The sequence below is a fragment of the Anabrus simplex genome, chromosome 1 (genome assembly GCF_040414725.1).
Source record: "Anabrus simplex isolate iqAnaSimp1 chromosome 1, ASM4041472v1, whole genome shotgun sequence".
In the NCBI taxonomy this organism is placed as follows: Eukaryota; Metazoa; Arthropoda; class Insecta; order Orthoptera; family Tettigoniidae; genus Anabrus; species Anabrus simplex.
The window spans coordinates 395,468,838-395,494,309 of NC_090265.1; the positions used below are offsets into that span (position 1 = coordinate 395,468,838).

Genomic DNA, 25,472 nt, shown 5'->3' on the forward strand with positions numbered 1-25,472 from the left:
CAGAGAACGTTTTTTTTAAGATAGATGCCTTCACTCTTTCTAGTATAGCTAGGTTATCCTTAGATGGTCCGGCTCCATGGCTAAATGGTTAGCGTAATGGCTTTTGGTCACAGGGGTCCCGGGTTCGATTCCCGGCATGGTCGGGAATTTTAACCATCATTGGTTAATTTCACTGGCACTGGGGCTGGGTTTATGTGTCGTCTTCATCATCATTTCATCCTCATCACGATGCGCACGTCGCCTATGGGAATCAAATCAAAAGACCTGCACCTGGCGAGCCGAATATGTCATCGGACACTCCCGGCACTAAGAGCCATACGCCATTTAATTTTATCCTTCGATAGCTGTTCCCAGATTATTCCTAAGGCATATGTCATTATGGGGTCTGTTTGGACGTAGACTTTTTTCTTTTAGCACCAGGTAAGTAATTAGGAAAGTTCTGCCATTTGTTGAATATTGTATTTGGAAGCTGAGAAAGGATAGATAATCAAAAAGTATGTAGCAGGGAAGAGTATTCTTCCATAATCAGATGAAGTATATACTTTCTGGCTTGACAGGTAATAATCGAACATGGCTGAATAGAATCACATTATTAAGGATTAAAGTCACATTTATCAGAATATTAATATGTTAGTCGCTTAGCAACCTACTAAGCACAGAATGTATTGCGGGTTAGGGTAAGCCTTTGCCTGCAATTATTGGAGTTATCAATTAATGGTTTGACCGAGCTCGATAGCTGCAGTCGCTTAAGTGCGGCCAGTATCCAATATTCGGGAGACAGTAGGTTCGAACACCACTGTCAGCAGGCCTGAAGATGGTTTTCCATGGTTTTCCATTTTCACACGAGACAAATGCTGGGGCTGTGCCTTAATTAAGGCCACGGCCGATTCCTTCCCACTCCTGGCCCTTCCCTGTCCAATCGCCGCCATAAGACCTATCTGTGTCAGTGCGACGTAAAGCAACTAGCAAAAAAAAAAAAATTAATGATTTGAATGTTTGATTAATAAAAGTTGGCTGAACATAGAGACCGATGATTCATGATTCACCGGCAGGTAATTCCGGAGAGAAAAAACTAAAATGAAGGAAATTGGTTCAGTAGAACGGACGGATGGATTTCCCAAAGCTGTTTTCTTTTCCCCTTTACGTCACGTCACCGACACAGATAGGTCTTATGGCGACGATGGGACAGGAAAAGGCTAGAACTGGGAAGGAAGTGGCCATGGCCCTAATTAAGGTACAGCCCCAGCATTTGCCTGGTGTGGAAATGGGGAAACCACGGAAAACCATCTTCAGGACTGCCGACTGGGGTTCGAACCCACTATCTACCGAATATTGGGTACTGGCCGCACTTAAGCGACTGCAACTATCGAGCTCGGTAAAGCTGTTTTTAGCAAACTCTTTTAATATATAGATACTGTTCATTAACCAGTAGAAATACTATTGCTTGAATACACACACGCACATATTACACAACTATCAATCAGGTCTACATATACCAGAAAAACACAGTCAGCGATGATCCGCATATATCGATATTGTCCAACTTGTTCAATTTTGCCTTTTAATGCCATCACCTCCATAACTTCTTGATAGTATATTCTCATGACCTTAGCTTTTTTAACGCTAATTTTCATTCCATAGCGTTTCATTCGTTCTAGCTTGAGTATAATTCTCCAGAGAGGTAACGTTTCATCGACAAATAATACCATGTCATCTGTAAATTGATTCAAGTTATCGTTTGGCCTCCGATGCTTACAACTTCCGGTTCCTCCTCTTGCAATGTATTGCATATCATGTCCTCAATATAAATTGATATAAATTGATTGGTGAAAGACATCAACCTTGACTTACTCCTCTTTATTTCGAACCGATCTATCAAACCATCCCTTAACTTCATTACTGACTTTTGAGCCCAGAACAAATCCTTAATTAATATTCGATCATTCCATTTTAATATCTTTGCATCAGCTTGTCCCTATTAACTCAATGAAATGCCTGTTCTAATTTGTATAATATTGGACATCCGCTTTCCACTTTGTATGTATCTTTCACCAGTCGTTAAAATCAGTCCTATATCATGTAGTACTTCTTCCTCTTTTAAAACAAAACTGTTCCTCTCTTACATTCTCGTCCATTATTCGTACCATTTTACGGTTCAATATATTTAACAAAATTGTGGTAGCGTGTAATACCAGGCTTATAGTTCTGTTTTCTTGTGCCCGATTTCTTTCAGATCAGTATCATCACTGCCATGGCAAAATATTGTGACCAATTACCTCTCAAATATCAGTTTAAACACATCTACAATTCCCAATATGACTTCCTCGTCTATATAATTCTAGAATTCTTAAAGAGTTCATATATCCCTGTAGATTTTCCGTTTTTAATTTCCTTGAATTCGTAAAGAGTTCATATATTCCTGTAGATTTTCCCTTTTTCACCCCCTTATTTGTTTTACTTCAGACATAAAAATTGCTGATCCTCTATCATCTGTCCTTTTCACATCTTCCATCTCTATGATCGAATCAGGTTTCTACTTCATCCCACACAGTCCTTCCATACACTCTTTCCATCTTCTCCGTCCATCTAATTCCTTTAACAGCAGATATCACATGTGACATTCTTTATTTTGTACAAGGTTCATGTTGTATTTTTTCTCCACTCTTCCCATGTATTTATATTTCTTTCTCAACCACTTCTCCCTAGTGCTTGTGTCTACCTTTACAGTTCATTGTTTAATCTGTGATACATTACTCGGCTATTTTAATCTCCTTTGTTTTTGTAAAGTCTCATTTCCATTTTCTTTGATATTTCTGTTGTAATCCAAGTCATCTTCCCCTTTTCCTTTCACAGTTTCCTATTTCTTCTTCTGCTGTTTTTGTTAGTCTATATTCTCGAACATTTTCTCAATTACCTTCCTTTATGGCTTTGGTTATCATCACTTTTATTATCATTTTTCCATTATTTTCTCTATATTACATTTCTTAACTTTCGTTCAAGTTAATCTCATTTCCATCATAATTAGTACATGGTCGCTAGCAATATCAGCTACTGGAAGTCCGCGAGAATTATTCACTACATTTCTGTACCTATCATCAACCAAAATATAACCTGTGTGGTATACAGCTCTATTACCTGATGAAATCCATGCGACCGTCTTACTCGTATTTTATGATTTGCAAACCATGTGTTGGTAAAGAACCGGTTCATTTTCCCTCGTTTATTTATTCTTCCTTACCCATACTTTCTAACCGCTCTGCCCGTCATGCCTCCCACTACTACCGCATTCCAATCCCCAACAATTATCCTGCTACAACAGGTCTTCAATATTTTCGTAGGTTTGATAATAATAATAATAATAATAATAATAATAATAATAATAATAATAATAATAATAATAATAATAATAATAATAATAATAATTTTACGTCCCACTAACTACTTTTTCGGTTTCGGAGACCCCGAGCTGCAGAAATTTTGTCCTGCCGGAGTTCTTTTTTCGTGCCAATAAATCTACCGATACAAGGCTGACGTATTTGAGCACCCTCAAATACCATCGGACTGAGCCGGGAATCGAATCCGTTAACTTGAGCAAAGAAGGGTAGCGCTCAATCACTGAGGCACTCATTCCGGCCGCATATTTGATCAATGATTTCATTTTCGAATTGGGGTGTTAGCATATATACATATAATTGTATTATCAGTAGATCTTTGGGCAGTCCTCGTATCCTTCCCGCTACTTGCACTACTCCCTGGACTCTTTTCTGCTACTTAATTTCTTTAGATTATTCATGCTCCATTGACTCCATCGGATCATTTTTCTTTCCAAGGATAATATATTGTGACTTCTCTACTCCTCATTTCTCGCTGTCCTTCCTACCTTACTTCACTTAAACGAATCAAATCCATTTTATTTTATTTCATTTTCTTTGAAGAATTTACAGCTTTTAAAGTTGTAGAATAATTTGAACATGTTAAGTCCCAGCAGGCTTAATTTTGATTGAAAGTCAGTTACTACGGGATGTAGCTTAGCCTGCAAATGACGCACAGTGGCGAGTGAGGTGTCCTGTTGAGGTCTCTAAAACAGAAAAATTAATGTGACTGTAAATAAAAATATTGAAGGTTCTGTGATTGAATTGTGACGAATTTGGACATACTTCACGAATAAGTGGGCAAAGGCCTGTAAGAAACATATACAGGAGGGATCTAGGCAAAACGAAAAGTTCATCTGAAGAACGAATGAGATACTGTAGCTGCGGGAGCGTGCGGTGCTAGCCTCTCGTCAAAAGAAACGACAAAACAAAGACATTGTAAAACTTCAATAGTGCTAAATATTTCGCACATTAAAATGTCAATGAATATATAAAAGCGAACATTTTAACTTGTCTATAATTGCAATACACAATACATGTTTTACCTAGTACAGTCTACCACTTATTTGTTCGTTGCCTCCGCCTGTCCTTTTCCAATACAGTTAGCAAAAGTGTCAAAAGCGCGTTTATTATCTGTGTTATACATGATCTCTCTATTTCTCTCTTTATTAGATACAATGCTCTTCAAAACCGTATCATTTGTAATCATATCCCTCTATTGTATTTTTAGTGGTCACATGTAGCACTTAAGTTAGCGAGCGCAGTGGCCGCTACAGCTACGAAGGCAAGCTCTGAAGTGAGGAGATGAGTGAATTTCAACCCCATCGTTGTCTGCCTTGTGTTTTCCCATTTTAACTTCCAGGAAAATGTCGGGACAGTTCATATTCATAAGCCACTGCCGATTTAATACCAGCTCCTTACCCAATTTTGTTCACCATCGTTCGTCTAATCTTTATTAGCTCCTCAACTGAGATAGGCGTCAGGAAGGGCACCCGGGAGTAAATGCATACCATATTATACAGTATATCACTTCATCCTCGACCCCATACCAGAAACGGGAGTAAGGGGTAGATATCCATACCTGTATCACTTACGTTCGATCATAATAGCCGTTTCTCCTCATCTTCAAGAATTGCCCACGTTTCACAGGCGTATAGTACTACAATCCAAAATCAATACTTAAAGGACCACTTCTGGAACTTCAGGTGGTATAGCTTTTGATGTTAAAAATCACTTCTTTTTTTGAAAGCCATCTTTTCTTGGTGTAGACTATCTGTAATCCGATTTCTCATATCCTAAACGACGGCAGAAGCAAAAGAGCTCAACGCCGCGATGTGATATTGAACGCAACTTTTCAAGCAAGCTTGTTAGACGGGTTGCGTCGAGGAATTCTTTCAGGGGTGAGGTACTTCCGACCGATTTGTCCAATAAAATAGAGAAATGGTAACCTATATTTTCTACAAATAATGTTTAGTGCCGTTTAAAATACACTGTTTTAAATTGCCAAATTGAATGGGTATTCAAAAGTGGAAGCAAACATCTCGGCTTGATCGATGTCACTGCATCATTTAAAACTAAATAATAATAATAATAATAATAATAATAATAATAATAATAATAATAATAATAATAATAATAATAATAATAATAATAATAATAATAATAATAATAATAATAATAATGATGATGATGATGATGATGATGTTTCGGAAGCCAGGCTCTGCCTGTCACAAGTCAGGACAAAGGGCGAGTGATAGAGGAGTAACAACTCTTTAAAAACCGGGCGAGTTGCCGTGCGGTTAGGAGCGCCCAGCTGTGAGCTTGCATCCCAGAGATAGTGGGTTCGAACCTCACTGTCGGCAGCCCTGAAGGTGGTTTTCTGTGGTTTCCCATTTTCTCACCAAGAAAATGCTGGGGCTGTACCTTAATTAAGGCCACGGCCGCATCCTTCCCATTCCTAGGCCTTTCCTATACCACCGTCGCAATAAGACCTGTCTGTGTGGGTGCGATATAAAACAAAAAATAGCAAAAAAGACTCTTTAAAAAACCTTCGTCCAGCTGACCTGGCTGGTAGTCCCATACAAGGGTCTCTTGCCAGGCTTACTGTGAAGACCTCAACGGTAGTGAAGGTGGAGAGAGTAGGTCTCGGTACGGCGGAACTGGTGGAAGAGGCATGGCATCCTGCGAAATCCACATTGCGTCTGACTTGTGGTCAGCGCCTGACCCTCTAGTTGAGGCGGCTGCACTAAAATCTTCTCGAACTCAAACATCGAGTCGTACACCAATGGTCTCAATTGAGATCACCCCAAAAAACAAACCTAAACTTGAGCGCATGATGAAAGATACGGCTTAGAATCACTACCCCAGGCACCAGACGACAGACTGGCCTTACCTGATCATCGGATTCTAGGGGATCAGGGACACAATGCGGAGAAGAATTGGAGCTTCTCAAGCCCTTGTCATACTCTCAGAACTAGACTAAAATCTTTATTGGCACAATTAATGTGAACACCCTCACTAAAAAAGACAAATTAAAACCACTCACCAACGTCCTAGAAAAATCTGACTTAAAATTCGCCGCACTCCAAGAGACGTGATTCACGGATGAAGAGCACTTTGATACGGAGAATGTCAGAACCTACAAGAGAAACCCTGCCATAAAAGTTAGAAACAAACTACCTCTCCTGGGAACCGGATTCGCCATACTCCATTCCGTACTCGACTCAGTCATTAGCTTTACTTCTCTCAACGAAAGAGTCTCTCTCCTTTCCGTTAAAACAGTCCATAAACCTTACACATTAATCAACGTGCACGCCCCCACAAATCAGCACAACAAGACTGACCCTAAAACTGTGGAAATTTCTGGGAAACTCTAGAATAAACAACCAACAAAATACCAAGGCATCACGTGAAAATCTTATAATAAAGTTGTAAAATCTTATTAGGCGATTTTATCGCACAGTTAGGTAAAGGAAGAAAACTCAGAGATACCACAGGGCCCCATACCAAACACAAGCGTACCGACAAGAATGGTGAAAATTTCACTTTTTCAGAAACTTCGAACTTAAAATCATGAGTACCCAATTTCAGAAATCTTAACAAAAATTAGCAACATGGAGATCACCCAGTCTTCGACAGGGCGAATACCAAATTGACCATGTCGCTATTTCAAAGAAAAACACAAAAAGCATTCTTAATGTTAGAACTCCTCTCGCAAAGGACCCTTTCAATCGGACCATTTTCTTCTCCAAATAAGGATGCAATTCCAACCCAATAGAAGACAAAAAGGACCACCTAAAATTATTAAACTAGATCCGGAGTACTTGAAACTCAACAAAGAATAAATATTCATGCAAATTAACCAGGAGAAATCAACAGACTGGTAGAAAATAACAAAGGAAATTCAGGAAGTCATGAAACTAGGACAACTCCCTCGCACCAGGAAATATCGCTGGTGGAACGCAATTTGTGATCAGGCAATTTACAACCAAATAACTGCGTGGAAGAAGTTTAACATTCACAACACCGAGGAAAATTGGGAGAACTTTCTTCAAATTCCAAAATATGCCTCAAAAATATTTAGGACACTGAAACGAGGATATGATAACAACGGACTCCGCGAAATTAAGCAGGATTTCACCAAAATAATACAAGATGATTCTACATGACGTTCAGAGAGAATCTACAGGGATATCAAATGCCCAGCCTGTGTTTCAAAAAGCCTGACGGATCATTGGAAACCAACACAAAAAATAACTGCAAAATCTTAGCCCAGTACTTCAACTCCCTTCTTAACTGCCAACCGCCCCAAGAAAAATTTGTCGTCGACCCTCCGGTGTTAACACATCCGGACTCAAAAGCTCCAGACATGGAAGAAATTGAGGAGATCATCAAGCAGCTTAAAAATGACAAAGTACCAGGAGAAGAAGCGATCATTGCTGAACTTTGGAAACTAAACGATCCTACACTTATGAAGAAATTTCATAACATAATTTTAGATATATAGACGGCAGACAGTATACCAGAAGACTGGAACTGTGCTCTAATTCACCCCTTACACAAAAAGGATCATAAGATGGACATCATCAATTACAGAGGAATCTCCTTGCTTCTGGATGCTTACACAATCCTCTACAAAGCACTTTTGAACAGGATAGAACCGCAAGGGACTCAACTAATTGGTGACGATCAAGCCGTATTCAGAAAATGGCGATCATGTCTTGAACAGATCTGGAGCTTGAAGACGATACTACAAATGAGGAAATGCAGAAATACAGTAATTACATTTATCGACTTCAGAGAGGCATATGACTCAGTAGTCCGTGACACTCTCTTAGAAATCATGGAGGAATTCGGGATAGACAGAAAGAATCGAAACATCATTAAACAGATACTTACATGAACAGTATCCAAAGTGAAATTCATGTGCGAAACATCGGAGTCCTTAGAAATAAGAAATGAAGTCCGACAGGGGGACGGACTATCTCCTATCCTTTTCAGTACTGTCCTAGAAAAGATCATCAGAGAATGGGATTCTCATTTAAAGGGCATCCAACTAGGTATAAAAAAAAGAAAACCGAATTATAGTCAAGTGATTCGCTTTCGCGTACGACATTGCCATTATTACAGACAACAGAACTGAAGCAATATACGCAGTAAAAAAAAACTACATGAAACTGCGCCTAAAACCGGACTAAAAATCTCTTATGAGAAAACCCAGTATATGGAAAGACGGCCAGAAAATAAATCCCCTTTAATCACACAATACCGTAAAATCGCACAAGTAAGTCATTTTAAATACCTTGGTGAAACTATACAGTCCTCGGGACTAAACAGGATCACCAATGAACGAAAAACAAGAACGAAAAATTCTTCGGAAGATTTATGGGGCAGTCAAAACAAATGGCATCTGGATGAAGAGACCGCAGCACGACTTCTATGAAAAGATAAGCACCATTACGGATGAAATTAGAAAACGCCGAGCAATGTTTTACACACACATTTACAGAACGGACAACTCCAGAACGGCAAAGAAACTACTCGACATCGTAACAAAGAGTAAATGCGGTCCGGAATGGCTAAAAGAGGTTCAGAGGGACCTACAACAGTTCAACAGAGTGAATCTCGAGAACCGAACCGAGTGCCGAAATAAAAATGTAAATGCAAAATTTGAGTCAAGTATATCACGACAACCTGGGAAAAAGTGGACGGAGGAGCCGGAGAGGAAGCATTCAGAACGGATGACGATTTTTTGGGAAGAAAAGGGGAAAAACGCCCGAAGATGACATTATGTATTCTCCTTAAGGGGAACAATCCTGTGAATAAATAAATAAATAAATAAATAAATAAATAAATAAATAAATAAATAAATAAATAAATAAATAAATAAATAAATAAATAAATAAATAAATAAATAAATAAATGAATAAATGAATAAATAAATAAATAAATAAATAAATAAATAAATAAATATTATTGGCATTACGTATACGTCCAATTAACTTCTTTTACGGTTTTCGGAGATGCCAAAATGCCGGAATTTAGTCCCGCAGGAGTTCCTTTACGTGGCAGTAAATCTACCGATACGAGGCTGACGTATTTGAGCACCTTCAAATACCACCGGTCTGAACCAGGATCGAACCTGCCGAGTTAGGGTCAGCATGTCAGCGTCTCAGCCGTCTGAGCCACTCAGCCTGGCTCAATTAGAACTGCTTTGTGGTTACTGCCGATATGAATTCTGTCTTCTAATTTATATTTTCTGTCCGTAATTGTTTGTATTATGATCGTAAAATTGTCGAAATGAACTTTTGTATAAACTGTACAAAGTGACTGCGGAAAGTGTCGAGAAGAAACTACGTTCTGTATTGTAATAAAATTTCTTCAATGTCTGGGTCTGCAACATTGTAATTTGACCGCTTAGCCTTCTCATAGATTAGTCTTATACCACACCATATTCGAAGCAGATTTTAAGGGAAATGTCATACACTGTTGTTTTAAACGTGAAAATTGCAACACTACTTGCCCCAGAAATTAGCGAGAAGAAATAATAATAATTGCCTAAGTTACAAGTGGGAGTGTATGAAGGTTATGCTGCGAATGTTCCTAATATTCGAAGAAGAAAGGATTTTAGGAAGTATTCTCCTTATAAATACCTGATATCAATTGTTTCTTAATCGAGTTAGTTGGTCGTGTGGTAGTGTCACGCCACTGTGATCTTTCATTCGGGAGATATTGGGTTCGAATCTCACAGTCGACAACCCTGAAGATTTTTCTGTGGCTTCCCATTTTCACACAACGAAATTGCTGGGACTGTACCTTAATTAAAGCTCCGGCCACTACCTTCCTAACCAGTCCTTTCCCATCCCTCCGTCGCCAAAAACCTTCGATTTTTTAGTGCGACGTTAAACAAGTAGCAAAAAAATTATATTTCTTTGGACTATCCCTGAGAGAAAGAAATGATGTCTGTTTATCTGTCTGTCCTTTTGCCTTCCGAAATGACATCAAGTCGAAACCGCTCCGTGGAATTTCATGGAAATTTGCTCGCGCATTCCCAGAGGGATCTCTCACATAAATAACTACGTTTTATTTCAAAACCTAGACCTAAAATTATATTATTTTCAAAAAATCGCGTAATAGATTACTCTCAGACCAGGCACCATTGTTACGTGAGCAGAACAATCAGACAACCTCAGACTTCTAACAGGGCAACCTCAAGAGCACTAAAATGTACAAAGCTACTCGAAAGTATGGAAGAAATGAAATTAAAGTTTACGACTTTCGTTATATTTTAGTTGAATATTTTAAAAACGCGAAAGGCAATGCAAATTCTAATAGTAGTACATTAAACTAATATATAAAAACATAATCCAAAATATGTAATGTTTATGCAATTTTTGTGATGTTTCAAATCGGGGTTACTCTGAATCCTACAGGTATTACCATTTTTCAGATTTATCTGACGTTCAATTGCAAATAAGCGGCTGTCGGAATTTCGGGCGAAAATGTTTTTAATATTTTGTTTTCAGACCAAATTTGCAGTATGGTTGTGAGTGGACTCAGGATATCTTAATCATAAATTAGAAGTAACAGACATAGATGTTATGACAATGATTGCTGGCACATGCAGATGGGAATAGTGGCAGGTGGGTACTGGGAATGAGGAGATAAGGACTATGTTGATAGTTTAACCTGTATGTTGCGGCGCTGGGGTCATGTGAGGCCAATGGAGGCGGCAAGATTACCTAGGAGAATAATACCCCAGGCCCTGGAGGATAAGAAAAGTAGACGAATACCAAGGAGACAATGGTTAGACTTAGTGTTTAATGATTTATTTACAAGAGGTGTGAAACCAAATGACGTGTTCATTCCGGTATTTTTCACTTCTAGATATTGGCTCGACAATTTTCTATTTGCAAAATTAATTTAAAACTGCGCAATGGTTTAAAATGAGATGGTATCTTTTGGTTTCTCGCTCAATCTTACCAAAACTAGTTGACTAATTGAGCTGAAGTGTGGTACGGATGTGACTTAGATATTCGGTTCAAGTACAAGCCTATTCTTATTTTTCAATAATTAACTTTTTATAAATGATGGATATCAATATGTAGGTATTTACTGAAAATACTCAAGTTGCACCCACTACAAACTAAAACAATGTCAAATGATTAATCTTTTTACTAACCGAGCTCGATAGCTGCAGTCGCTTAAGTGCGGCCAGTATCCAGTAATCGGGAGATAGTGTGTTCGAGCCCCACTGTCGGCAGCCGTGAAGATGGTTTTCCGTGGTTTCCCATTTTCACACCAGGCAAATGCCGGGGCTGTACCTTAATTAAGGCCACGGCCGCTTCCTTCCACTTCCTAGGCCTTTCCTCTCCCATCGTCGCCATAAGACCTATCTGTGTCGGTGCGACGTAAAGCAAAATAGCCAAAAAATCTTTTTACCAAATAAAGCTCAACGTGCGTACTTAAAATCCAGTTTAAAAGTGATCACATTCATTTTCCTTGTTACTGTAATAATTTTCCTGGAAATGCGGCTTTTGTATATTACGGGACGAGTTCCAGAGTTCGCATGGTTCGGCGGGACGGGGGGGGGGGGGTCATCACATTTTGCAAATACATTCTCAGAGGGAACTGTCACATGACGAACTGTTTTATTTCAAACTATTGACCTGATTTGACCAAAAGTACATTATTTGCGAAATTATTTGCAGAGGATCGCGTATTAGCTTAAAATGAGGAAGTGTTTTCTTCTTTACCTCTCAATCATGACAAAAGTACTTGACCAACTGATCTGAAATTTCGTGAGGATATATAGTATTTCAGATCATTATCTTCTTCGTATTTTCCCATTTATGTAGGGTCTGCCTTCTTCCAATGTTTCCTCTACTTCAATCCTTCCAAAGCATCCCGGAGGCAAAGTTTTGTAACCTATATGTCATCTCGCAACCGATCCAGCCATCGTGTTCGAGGTCGCCTTCGAGGTCGGTGACCCTCCACGCTCAGTTGAAGGTCAGTCTTCGCAACTGAGAATCCACTGCTAAGGAGTACATGCTCATACTATCGCAGGCATGATTCACGCATTTTATCTGTGAATGGAGTAACCTTGAATTTATTACGCACATCATCGTTCCTGATATGGTCTAGTCGAAGCAAACCACTGAACAATCACGTCAATCCATGATTTATTATGAAATAGTTTCTACGTCCTGAAGTACTGCCAGGTTGAGATTTAGACTCTCTAGGTAGTTACATTGGCGAGACACGAACGAAATATAACAACAACAACAACAACAACAACAATAATAATAATAATAATAATAATAATAATAATAATAATAATAATAATAATAATAATAATAATAATAATAATAATAATAATAATAATAATAATGGCGTTTGTCTCCGGAGTGTTCTGTTGAAGGTAGTTCGAGTTGTCGCGCATGGGTGGCTCTGCGCGTCTCTGAGATTGTGACCCTGCCTAGGACATAAGATGATACGAACACCTATTTTCCGAATGAGAGGAAATAACCAATGAAGGTTAAAATCCCCATCCCGGCCGTAAATGGAAGGCGAGGCCCCGTGGACCAAACGCCATAGTGCTAACCAGTTAAACATGAAGCCGGAAACGAGGTACATGCTGTATGATAATGCATATAAAGTTATAATAATTTCGTTCCGGACTGAGTGGCTCAGACGTTTGAGGCGTTAGCCTTCTGACCCCAACTTAGCAGGTTCGATCCTGGCTCAGTCCGGTGGTATTTGATGATGCTCAAACACGTCAGCCTCGTGTCGGTAGATTTACTGGCACGTAAAATATCTCCTGCGGAACTAAATTGCGGCTCCTCGGTGTCTTAAAAACCGTAAAAGTAGTTAGTGGGACGTAAGGAAATTATTATTATTATTATTATTATTATTATTATTATTATTATTATTATTAGTAGTAGTAGTAGTAGTATTAGTAGTGTTAATTAATTATTTTGTGTGGCTATTGCTAGCCTGGTGCAGTTCTTGTAAGGCAGACCCTCCGAAGAAAGTGGGAGGCATCTACCATGTATAGGAAACTGTATGGTATTGTTGTGAAGAATAGTGTTGTGTGGGGTATGTGATTTGTAGGGATTTTTGGGGATAGTAAAAACATTCAGCCTCCGAAGCAACGTTATTAACAATTAAGGTTAAAATCTCCGATCCGGCCGGGAATCGAACCCGGGGTCCCCTAACCGAAGGCCACTACGCTGACCATTCAGCCAAGGATTCGACTATATCACATTAACTTCGAGATATTCATTTTCTAATCGAAATGTTGAGAGATAACTGATATTGCTGTGATAGACGGTATAGACAGCAAAGAAACTATCCCGGAAGATATGTTATAAAATAGGTTATATCTGCGAAGAACCAAAATAGGAAGTGCTTATTACAAAATAATAATGTGTGGAGATCATGACCAGACTTCAGATTCACAAATATGACGATATCGACTAAAGGTCACAACATTATTCTGATAAAGTGGGCCAGTCATTCGGCCCAATGGAAATCGTTTTTATTACAGTCACTAATTCGACGCGGCGTAAATTAAGAGATTAATACGTAATTCTGAACGTTTCATGAATTGATATGGCAGTGGATAACCGAACTCCAGGCAGAGTACTTGCCCATAATAGTTTACTTATGTTAATGAATTTGCAACGTCATCTCGTTTCACAAAGTAGAAAAGGCTAGGAACACAACAGATAGGGAATCTGCCACCTAGGTGACTGCCCTAAATGCAGATCAGTATTGATTGATTGATTGATTGATTGATTGATTGATTGATTGATTGATTGATTGATTGATTGATTGATACAACAGTCTTTGCTATGGCCCACTAGAAAAAATCTTATTCTTATTCCTCTTACTGAGAGAACTGCCTGTGTGGTAGGGTCCGTGTAGGTCTAAACTTGCATTCGGGAAATGGTGGGTTTGAATTTCACTGTCGGCACCCCTGAAGGTGGTTTCCCATGCTTTCCTTGTCCATATAGGGCGAGTACCCCTGTAGTACCATTAAATAAGGCCGCCATCACTTCATTCCCATTCCTAGGCGTTTCCAAACCCACTGGCACCGAAAACCTATCTTAGTAAGTACGACGTTACATCGCTAGCAAAGCAAAAAATGCTGCTGTTTCTTCTTCATTTCCCTCTCCTTCTCCTTATTACCTGCATCAGATCAATAAATACCTAAACTAGGAACTATATGAATTCTTTGTTGTTAACCATCTACCAAAGATATACAGAAGAGTGTACATGTCCGCAAACGTAGGAACTACTGCAAGTTGCTGTTAATGATAAAGATATCAGGCCAATAAACTTTGTAGTAGTAAACAAACTAGTATTTACCAGACTTCCTTCTGAAAGATATCTACAACAGAATATGAACTTCGCCTACTGGAAACAAAAAAATAAGCAAAGGCCATATATTAACAAACAAGTCTTCATATGGAATATGAGAAGCTGACTAGAGGATATAATATCATCATTTAGCGATCATGGAAAAATGCTGATATGAAGTTTAATTCCCAACTTGGCAAGTTCGATCCGGGCTCAGTCTGGTGGTGTTCGAAGGTGCTCATATCCGCCAGACTTGTATCGGTAGATTCCCTGCCACGTAAAAAAACTCCTGCGGGACTAAATTCCGGCACTTCGGCGTCTCCTAAACTGTAAAAGTAATTAGTAGGACGTGAAGCCAATGACATAATAATAATAATAATAATAATAATAATAATAATAATAATAATAATAATAATAATAATAATAATAGAGAATAGGCACCCTACCAAATTGTGCATTTTATAACATAAAAGTAAAATTGAACTTCAAAGATCTGTTTTCTTATTTGGTGATCGTGAGTGATGATTCTTCCGCTACAAAATTGCGTAAAACACTCTGAAGAGAACAAGGTGAGAAAATCGATGTTGGGACGAAGTGAAATTCATTGAGGGCCTTTAAGATTTTACATAGATTTCCTGCATACTTCTTCAAGGAAAAATGACGATGTAGTACATTATATGATTCTAGTGAAATAAATGCTGTAAATGAACGTTCGCGGAAACGAATTCATTAGTCTGTACAAGGCTAGTAGGTGTTACACAGACTGCCGACCTGAGAGCCTCAGGGTTGTAGAACCGATAACATAATTATTAATGTCGACCGCATCGAAATTGGCAGCTACGATCCTGGTTCCACCCAGTGGTACTTTACGGTGCTCATATGCGCCTCGTATTAGGTTTACCGGCACAGAAATGAAATCGTGAGGGACAAAATTACGGCACCTGGATGTCTTCGAATACATGAAAGTAGTTACTGGGACATTAAAACAGAATATCTTTATTATAAATTTAAGTTCACCGGTTGCGAATATTAAAGTATTCAAAACATATATAGGTTTTTTAAGTCGTGAATTTACCAGCGTTTAGTTAGTGTAGCAGTGGACTCGTCAGTTGGATTGCCACACGTTTTCAAGACGCTGGTGGCTAGTGCACCGGTGAAATATCACCACAAGTGTCTTTCGTACGACACTGCAGGGAGAGTGCACTAGGGAAAATATGTACCTCCACCTATAAATGTCTTCATTTGTCTTTTATATAAAAAATAAAGTTCCTCGATGGGAACTATTATTATTATTATTATTATTATTATTATTATTATTATTATTATTATTATTATTATTATTATTATTATTATTATTATTATTATCATTATTCAATCATTCAATCAATCAATCAATGACCACTGATCCATATTTTGGGCTCTCGCCCAGGTGACAGGTCGGTTGCTTACCTACTCTTTTTTTTAAAATGATTTCATAGAAGTCGGAATTTAATAATAACGTTATTGGTTGTACGTCCCAAAGACTATGGAACACATGATCAAACTAAGTTAATTCAAAACAATGAACATAGTGATGTCACAATTTCACAATTTGCCATGAACTAATTCAATGTTTAAAGTGAAAACAGTATTCAATTTTCATGATCATATCAACTGCACCTTTTTTCATTTAATAGTATGTATTAAGCAGAAACCATACAGATGTTTAGATAGTAGTTTATAGAGAAAGCAGCTCTTAAAATGAACCAACTGAAGAGTTGCACTTACTCTTATGCCTCTGCAGGTTCCTCTGAAGCTTGTGTGAGAAGCCAGTCCGGAGCGACTTCCGAGTTCCTGTGCTGCTAATGCAATGGATGGAGGTCCATGTCTTGCTCCCTGCGAGCGGCTGGGACTGTTTGCATGTCACGGAGTCACAAGGACATCCACCAGTCTTCTCTCCAATGATGTCCAGCATTTCGTCCAGCCTCCAGAATCTCTATGAATACAATATGAACAAGTACGGTCAGGATAACGTATACAAAAACCGTTTGAGGGTACCCGAACATGAAATCTGCATATTTTAAGGCCCAATTTGTAGGTAAATATCTAAGAAATTATTTCTTCCTAGGCTAACAAAGTTTGCTCATCTTTTGACATCATATAGTGAAAGATAATATCAACTACCAAATTAGTTCATTAATTCATTTCTGCCACAACTTTGAGAGATGATGTTACTTTATGATTAACGATGATTTTGTGTAAGTTATTGACACTATTACCTACAATAAATGATTATGAATGTATTCAAAACATATTTTACCTTGTTAGGAAGGGCTCTCAAAGAGAAAATATCTTCCCCTGAAATTTTGTGGGTGGCTCATGCTGAACTACCTATATTTTAGGTGAAAATATAATTTTTCAAGTTATTCTTGTAGCTCCTGGTCATTAAAGTTATGAATTCGATTGTTCTATGGTTCCTCAGAAGAGAGTACCCAAACAATAGAAAATTCCACTTTGGAAAATGCAATATTAGCTGAATACTAAGAGGATGTGGCAGGGATGCCGACATTTAAAACACATTCCTGCTACAGGAACATACGTATATTATTATATACTTTTTGCATCTAGGAAATATTTTTCTATTCATCGAAATAGAGAAAGAAAATTTTTGATAACTTCTCATTTCCTGGTACTGTTGGTGTAGTGTAAGTTAATGCAAACAAAAATAATATTCATATCTTCAGACGACATTTCTTGCTAAAATACACTGTTATATTCATTCATCGGAGTTATACTACTACTACTAATACTACTACTACCACCACTAATACTAATACTAATAATAATAATAATAATAATAATAATAACGAAAACCCGCTTAACTGAACTAAAGTGAGTAGAGGCACTTTGAATAACACATTTCTTGGATAAACATTGGGACTATTTTTAGAACGAAAGCAAATGCAATATAGTTTAATTTCAAAATACATTTTACTGTATTTAAGAATAAAGTACAGTATTTAGACTCACTATTTCATAAAACCGAAAATTCGGCTTTTCCATACTTAAAACTTTTCGACAAGAGTTCCTGCAATTTTGGTTTCGCTTTTATCCAGTCAGATACTTTCGAAATGCCGACACCGTAATATGCTGCTACGTTTCATAACAGCCTCCCAATTTCCACCTGCTTCAGTGTTCTCTTCAATTGTTATTACAACACGTTTCCTTTTCGTCGACATAAAACAGCACATTTAAAGCACTTGCACTGACGAGCATCAAAAATTGCTGGCCAGGAAGTGAAAAGTGTTCAAAATGTTTTTTTTTCCATTTCAATGAATTTGTCCTACCGAAAAGAGCAAAATGGCTCTTTAGTTTTTCCCGTTACCCACCTTGAATCGTCATACACGACAGGCCCCACTGACCTTGGACTAAAAGTACAATTTTTCGTAATCATCTGCTTTATTGTCCGTCGTACGATAAACACGTACATGGCACAAAGGAACGGAAATAACATATTCTTAAACGTTTGTTATGTACAGTCTTTTGAAAGACCTAATGTTAACGAAAATATTTGAAAATAACCTTCCTGCAAATATCAACTCCATGTGGTTACCATGACATCATATGCACCTGATAACACAATCCGGAGTGAGTAGATTCGAAATCAATAGTTTGGTTGAAATAAGTCCACTAGTTTTTCACTTTTAGGAATATGCAAACAGACGGACACGAAAGGAAACGTTCTATCTGTTCTACCTCATGTTACTTCGGTGTTCAGATACACTACGTGGGGTTAATTTTCAAGCTGAGAGAAATATTTTGCATCCTCTTATTTTCTGCTGTTATGGATCCTTCAAATAACTGTGTGATAGTACATATATCACACCCCCGAATTATATGTAGAAGTTAGAGATATTATTGTCAGTATTCGATTTATTATTATTATTATTATTATTATTATTATTATTATTATTATTATTATTATCAGTATTATTATTATTATCATCAGTATTTCATTTGTATGTTTTGTCATTTATATTGGTAAGCTGGAAGATATCCACATATGTAGGTATGAGTAATTTGTTTTGCACGAGTGGGAAAACATTGCTTTAATAACTCTGGTAATTTGAATGAGTCATTTGGCTACCCCAGTGCTTGTTGTGATGTACTTGTGTCGGGAAATTCCATTAGGCATGTATATATCCCAGCCTGTTGAGATAAGCTTGTTGTTGTACCAGGAAAGTTTGGTGATTCATGAAAACTCCCCAGAGTTTGTTATTGTCTTGGGAGGAAGAAGTAGTTCAGGGCTTGGTCTTGATTTGAGATCACTCATGATTGGCTGGCAAGCACCAATCCAGACGTCTCATCTGAGAGGAGGGGGATGTTGATGTCTATAAAGGTTGGTCATACGGCGGCAACCAGAGGATTGTATAGGAGATTGTATGAGAAACATTGTAAGGGTGATTGTGAAGGTGATTGTATAGGAACGAGAAGGAAGATAACTACAACTACAACTGACGGACTGTACGGGAAGGAAGTGGTGCTGATACACGGTACGGGAGTGACACGGCAGCAATGGACTGGACTTCAAACGTTCGTGGAGCGTAGTCGTGTTATGTTTGTGGAGAGTGCTTGCGCATTAAGTATTGCAGCACTTGTGGCGGCCTAGCATTATATGTTGGTGAAAGCTATCTCAGACTTTCCATAAATTTATATGTTGAGGATCGACAGACGTGTGTATATATCTTTACAAGTGTTAAAATATGTGAACACAGTAGTACAAGGTACTGTATCTGTGTGAAGTGATAACTGCCGATTATGAGAATCGGTAAGTCGAATTGATATAGAGACAGTGAAGGGTTTTTATCTTCATACATGTACATTGTTCATCGGACTATCTGCAAATGGTAGCTTAGTTCTCGCTTTCGTTTTCCCACGATTTTCATTATTATTGTTGTTGTTGTAAATATGGAGTCTTCCAGCAATATTTTATGTGTGTATTATATGTATAATGTTGTATGTTGATGAGGTGCTCATGCACGGAATTTGTTAAGAATATAGTTAGCTATTTTAGAATCAGTGTTATTGATGAACCTAGGTGCAGTTCCTACCTACTTAGTCGTTTTCAGGAGGTTAGGTAAGGCCTGCAGCAGATGTACCAGTACGCAGCATTATGTACACGCCCTGGGATATAAAGTCTATCATGCTCTTATCTAAATTCGAGGAATCCATTCTGGTGAACTCTGGCGCCCATACTACGGACATTTCGGTTAATTATGCTTATTAATTTTATTAAGTTTTTGAGTAATTTTATTGATATATTTTATATTTATATTTATTTATTTATCATCAACTTAGTTACAATTGGCTTCCCAACGTGTGGCTGAATGATTGGTACATCTGTTAGGCTTATAAGCGTAGGTGCACTTGTCAGGTGTGGTTGGAATTCTGCAAACTATGTCAGTGAAGTGTTTTATATGTACGTGATATGTAAGTTGGAGTATGAAGAAATGTTGTAGCGAGTCGAGTATTATAAAACTGAGAAGTAGAGAGGTTGTTAAAGTTGTTGGTACTATGAATCAGGATAAGAGAAGTCAAAAGAATTCCACCACATTGAGTTTATCTAATTTAAGTGAGAATAGCGAAATGGCTGATAGTAGGAAAGATCAATTGACAACGATAGGTGAGGAACCGAGTAACCCGTCTCAAACTCAGAATGTAGGGGATCAAGACGAGTCTTCAATGCTCAGTATGCTTAAATCGCTACTTGATAGTCAGAGTAAAGAGTTGAAGAGTGAATTGAATTCCTTAAGTAATGAAATATGCAGTATTAACAGTAAAATCGATAATAATAATGTTGAATTGTCCAGTAAAATCGATAATAATAATGTTGAATTGTCCAGTAAAATCGATAATAATAATGTTGAATTGTCCAGTAAAATTGATAATAATAGTGTTGAATTGTCTAGCAAGATTGATAGTCAGAGTAAAGAGTTGAAGAGTGAATTGAGTTTTTTAAGTAATGAAATATACAGTATTAATAGTGAATTAAATTCAGTTAGTACGGAATTGTCCAGTAAGATTGAGAATCAAAGTAAGGAGTTAAATTCAGTGAGTGTTGAATTATCTAGTAAAATTGATAGTTTAAGTAGTGCTGTGAATGGTAGAATAGATGAATTAAACCAGAAGTTTGACCATCAAAGCAGGGAAATTCAGGAAGTCAATAATAAGGTAGAATCTCAACGCTTGGAATTGACTGAGAAAATCGAATGTCGATTTAATGTAGTTAGGAAGGAATTTGTTGAAAACAGCAAGGAATGTGATAAAAGAATAAAAATAGTGGAAGATAAAGTCGAAGAAATAGATAGAATTAAAACCAGCCAGTATGTTTTAGCGAAGCGAATAGATGAAAAGACTGAGAAATTGGAGAAAGACCTCAAGTCAGTAGAAGGAAATGCCAGAATGGTAGTTGAAGAAGGAATTAAAGCATGTCATGTAAAGTTAAGGCAGGAGATCAGTCAAATCCAAGTAGGTAGCAATATATGTAATAGGTACGTATCTTGTACGAAGGACTCTGAATTACCCAAGTTTAATGGCCGGCAGTTTAATCCGATGGAATTCTTGAAAACGGTGGAGAAACGGTTTTCTAAGAATCTTGACGATGGTTTGATTGATTGGAGTATGGTTGATGAGATGTTGGATATTGCATTTGTTGGTGAAGCGAGATCCTGGTTTCAAGTTTACAGACAGGGTATTTCGAGTTTGGAGGAATTTAGGGAGAAATTTAGTTCTAAATTTTGGAGTGAAGCTATTCAGGGAAGGGAAAGAGATCGCGTGCTATTTGGCAAGTATAAACCTCAGGAAGGTGTATCTATGACGGAGTATTTCTTGGCGCATGTTCTGATCAGCCAGAATATTGAAGGTCTAGCATCGGAAAGAGATACAGTCCGCCAGATGTTGAGGCATTTTCCTGAGAAGGTCGGATTAGCTGCATGTATGCAGAATATTGTTACGATCAAGGAATTAGAGCAGCTGTTAGAGAGGTTTGATGCTTTGGAAGGGCAGGGGAGGACCAGGCAAAGTGAAGGTAGGAATTACGGGGATAATGGGAGACAAGGTAATCAGCTAGGGGGAGATAGGAATAATCAGAATTTCAGTCATTCTAGGCAAGGGAATCAGGGTGGTAATTCCGGAAGGGGAAACAGACAGTCTAATCAGGGAGTTAATCACCAGGAATATTATGGCAGAAGACCTAATCAAGGGGAATCAGAAAGTAGGGGGCGTACGGATCAAAGACCTCCAGATCAAGTGCAGAGACATGATAATAGTGAACAGTCCACGTCAAGTAATTTAAACCGGAATCGGACTTCTTAGTTGGGTCAGATAGGCAGTCCGATACCGAAATTCCTATTCACGCGACGAAACAGGTAAGTTACGAGGTAGACGTGAAAGAGGAATTATTGTATGACCCTGTGTTTTGTGTTCAGGGAGATTTTGAGAATAGGGGGCGTGATGAAGGTAAGAAAGCTGTGTCGGATATCTTACTTTGTGCTAGTGGTGATGGTAATAGCGGTGTTGCGATCGATAATCTTGTGGAAGTTTCTGAAACTGAAAGTGAAGTTTTTTGTGAAGTTGATGAAGGTTGTTTTGTGAGTGAAGTGTGTTCACGGAGTATGCATCATGAGGATGTTTTTGTTGATTTAAGGGTATGTGAGGAGAGTAAAGTTAGGTCCATTGTGTGTGAAAATGGTGACTTTGATATTAATGAAACTTCTGATAAGAGAGTCGAAAGTAGCAGTGTTGTTGGCATGAAGGTGGTGCAAGTAGGAGCTGATATGGAAGGTGGTGAAGATGGATTAATTGTTGGGTCATTAAGTAGTAATGACAGCAATTTCGATGTGTATTATGGTAAGAATTTTAGTAATAGAGTGAGCGTGTGTGAGAATGGAAGTGTGCGTGAGATGAAAAAAAGTCTTTTCAAGCGAGTGCGTAATGTTTTATTTAAGGCTGAGAATTGTGTGAATTATTTGAACGACGTGCTGTATGATATCGATGTGGAATGTGTGAAAAAGTATGTGATCTGTTTGCTTGCATTAATTATGGTTTTGTGGAAGAGTAAACGTAGTGAGATTCCCGCGCATTTCAGAAAGAGGGATTTCCTTTTTATGAATGTTCCGAATGAAAGTTTGTATGATTCTTGTGTGACTCAATGGTACGAATGTTTGTGTGTGAGATAGAGTATATTCTAGAAGTAGTTAGTTTTATTGCGGTACGCATTCCTCGCTTATCGATGCTAATGTTAAGTTTACGTATAGTTTTTTCATTTATGTTAGGGTCCGTATACTGTGGACAGTAGAATAGGCAAGTGTGCTTATAGGCTCCTAACCGCTGAAAATAAGGTCCTTGGGACATTTAATATCTATAGCCTTCGCAGATATGAGATAGGATCTGCACCTTGGAGGTATATATTATCAATTTTAATGTACATGTACAGTAGCAAGAAGGGATTGTGTTCTATGGTATATGAAACAATCGGAGTTGTGTGTATATAGCCATATTATTATTATTATTGTTTGGACAAATTGTATTTCGTGTGTGCGAATACAATGCAGTAGACGCAATGTATATATCATTATTACAGTAAATTATGTGTTCAGTTATGTCATTATAAGGTTATGTAAGAAGTTCTGTTTTATGGTGAATCATAATATATGATATCATCGATTCACCAAGGGGGCGTTATGTGATAGTACATATATCACACCCCCGAATTATATGTAGAAGTTAGAGATATTATTGTCAGTATTCGATTTATTATTATTATTATTATTATTATTATTATTATTATCAGTATTATTATTATTATTATCATCAGTATTTCATTTGTATGTTTTGTCATTTATATTGGTAAGCTGGAAGATATCCACATATGTAGGTATGAGTAATTTGTTTTGCACGAGTGGGAAAACATTGCTTTAATAACTCTGGTAATTTGAATGAGTCATTTGGCTACCCCAGTGCTTGTTGTGATGTACTTGTGTCGGGAAATTCCATTAGGCATGTATATATCCCAGCCTGTTGAGATAAGCTTGTTGTTGTACCAGGAAAGTTTGGTGATTCATGAAAACTCCCCAGAGTTTGTTATTGTCTTGGGAGGAAGAAGTAGTTCAGGGCTTGGTCTTGATTTGAGATCACTCATGATTGGCTGGCAAGCACCAATCCAGACGTCTCATCTGAGAGGAGGGGGATGTTGATGTCTATAAAGGTTGGTCATACGGCGGCAACCAGAGGATTGTATAGGAGATTGTATGAGAAACATTGTAAGGGTGATTGTGAAGGTGATTGTATAGGAACGAGAAGGAAGATAACTACAACTACAACTGACGGACTGTACGGGAAGGAAGTGGTGCTGATACACGGTACGGGAGTGACACGGCAGCAATGGACTGGACTTCAAACGTTCGTGGAGCGTAGTCGTGTTATGTTTGTGGAGAGTGCTTGCGCATTAAGTATTGCAGCACTTGTGGCGGCCTAGCATTATATGTTGGTGAAAGCTATCTCAGACTTTCCATAAATTTATATGTTGAGGATCGACAGACGTGTGTATATATCTTTACAAGTGTTAAAATATGTGAACACAGTAGTACAAGGTACTGTATCTGTGTGAAGTGATAACTGCCGATTATGAGAATCGGTAAGTCGAATTGATATAGAGACAGTGAAGGGTTTTTATCTTCATACATGTACATTGTTCATCGGACTATCTGCAAATGGTAGCTTAGTTCTCGCTTTCGTTTTCCCACGATTTTCATTATTATTGTTGTTGTTGTAAATATGGAGTCTTCCAGCAATATTTTATGTGTGTATTATATGTATAATGTTGTATGTTGATGAGGTGCTCATGCACGGAATTTGTTAAGAATATAGTTAGCTATTTTAGAATCAGTGTTATTGATGAACCTAGGTGCAGTTCCTACCTACTTAGTCGTTTTCAGGAGGTTAGGTAAGGCCTGCAGCAGATGTACCAGTACGCAGCATTATGTACACGCCCTGGGATATAAAGTCTATCATGCTCTTATCTAAATTCGAGGAATCCATTCTGGTGAACTCTGGCGCCCATACTACGGACATTTCGGTTAATTATGCTTATTAATTTTATTAAGTTTTTGAGTAATTTTATTGATATATTTTATATTTATATTTATTTATTTATCATCAACTTAGTTACAACTGTAGGTGTGCGAGGGTGTCCGTCACTGGCTGAAGAGCATGAAGCCCGTAGAAATATATTCCGTCATTTGAAGAGTAAGCGAAATTATGTACATAATAAAAATTACTTAAAATGAAGAGGCGTTTCACATAAAGTCCACAGATTTTAAAATTTAACAGCGTAAGAGAAAATTGGGAAGAAACCTCCTCTCGTCTTGCTATAAACCCCCCAGTCTGCAAGGTGATTTTTTAAATGATATGCAACCGAGCTCGATAGCTGCAGTCGCTTAAGTGCGGCCAGTATCCAGTATTCGGGAGATAGTATAGGTTCGAACCCCACTGTCGGCAGCCATGAAGATGGTTTTCCGTGGTTTCCCATTTTCACACCAGGCAAATGCTGGGGCTATACCTTAATTAAGGCCACGGCCACTTCCTTCCCACTCCTAGCCCTTCCCTGTCCCATCGTCGCCATAAGACCTGTCTGTGTCGGTGCGACGTAAAGCAACTAGCAACAAAAAAGGATATGCATATCAAAACGTACTCCTGGAC

At 38.0% G+C, this 25,472-nt stretch overlaps 1 protein-coding gene across 1 annotated transcript in view; it reads right to left on the bottom strand.

The window, feature by feature from the left end:
• LOC136869182 (scavenger receptor class B member 1) overlaps positions 1-25,472 on the bottom strand; it is a 123,204-nt gene that overhangs the window by 50,737 nt on the left and 46,995 nt on the right. Inside the window, exon 3 of the mRNA XM_067144833.2 lies at positions 16,503-16,710. Coding sequence (XP_067000934.2) covers positions 16,503-16,689 — 187 coding nt within the window. The 5' untranslated portion in view covers positions 16,690-16,710. The remainder of the gene's footprint in view (positions 1-16,502; positions 16,711-25,472) is intronic.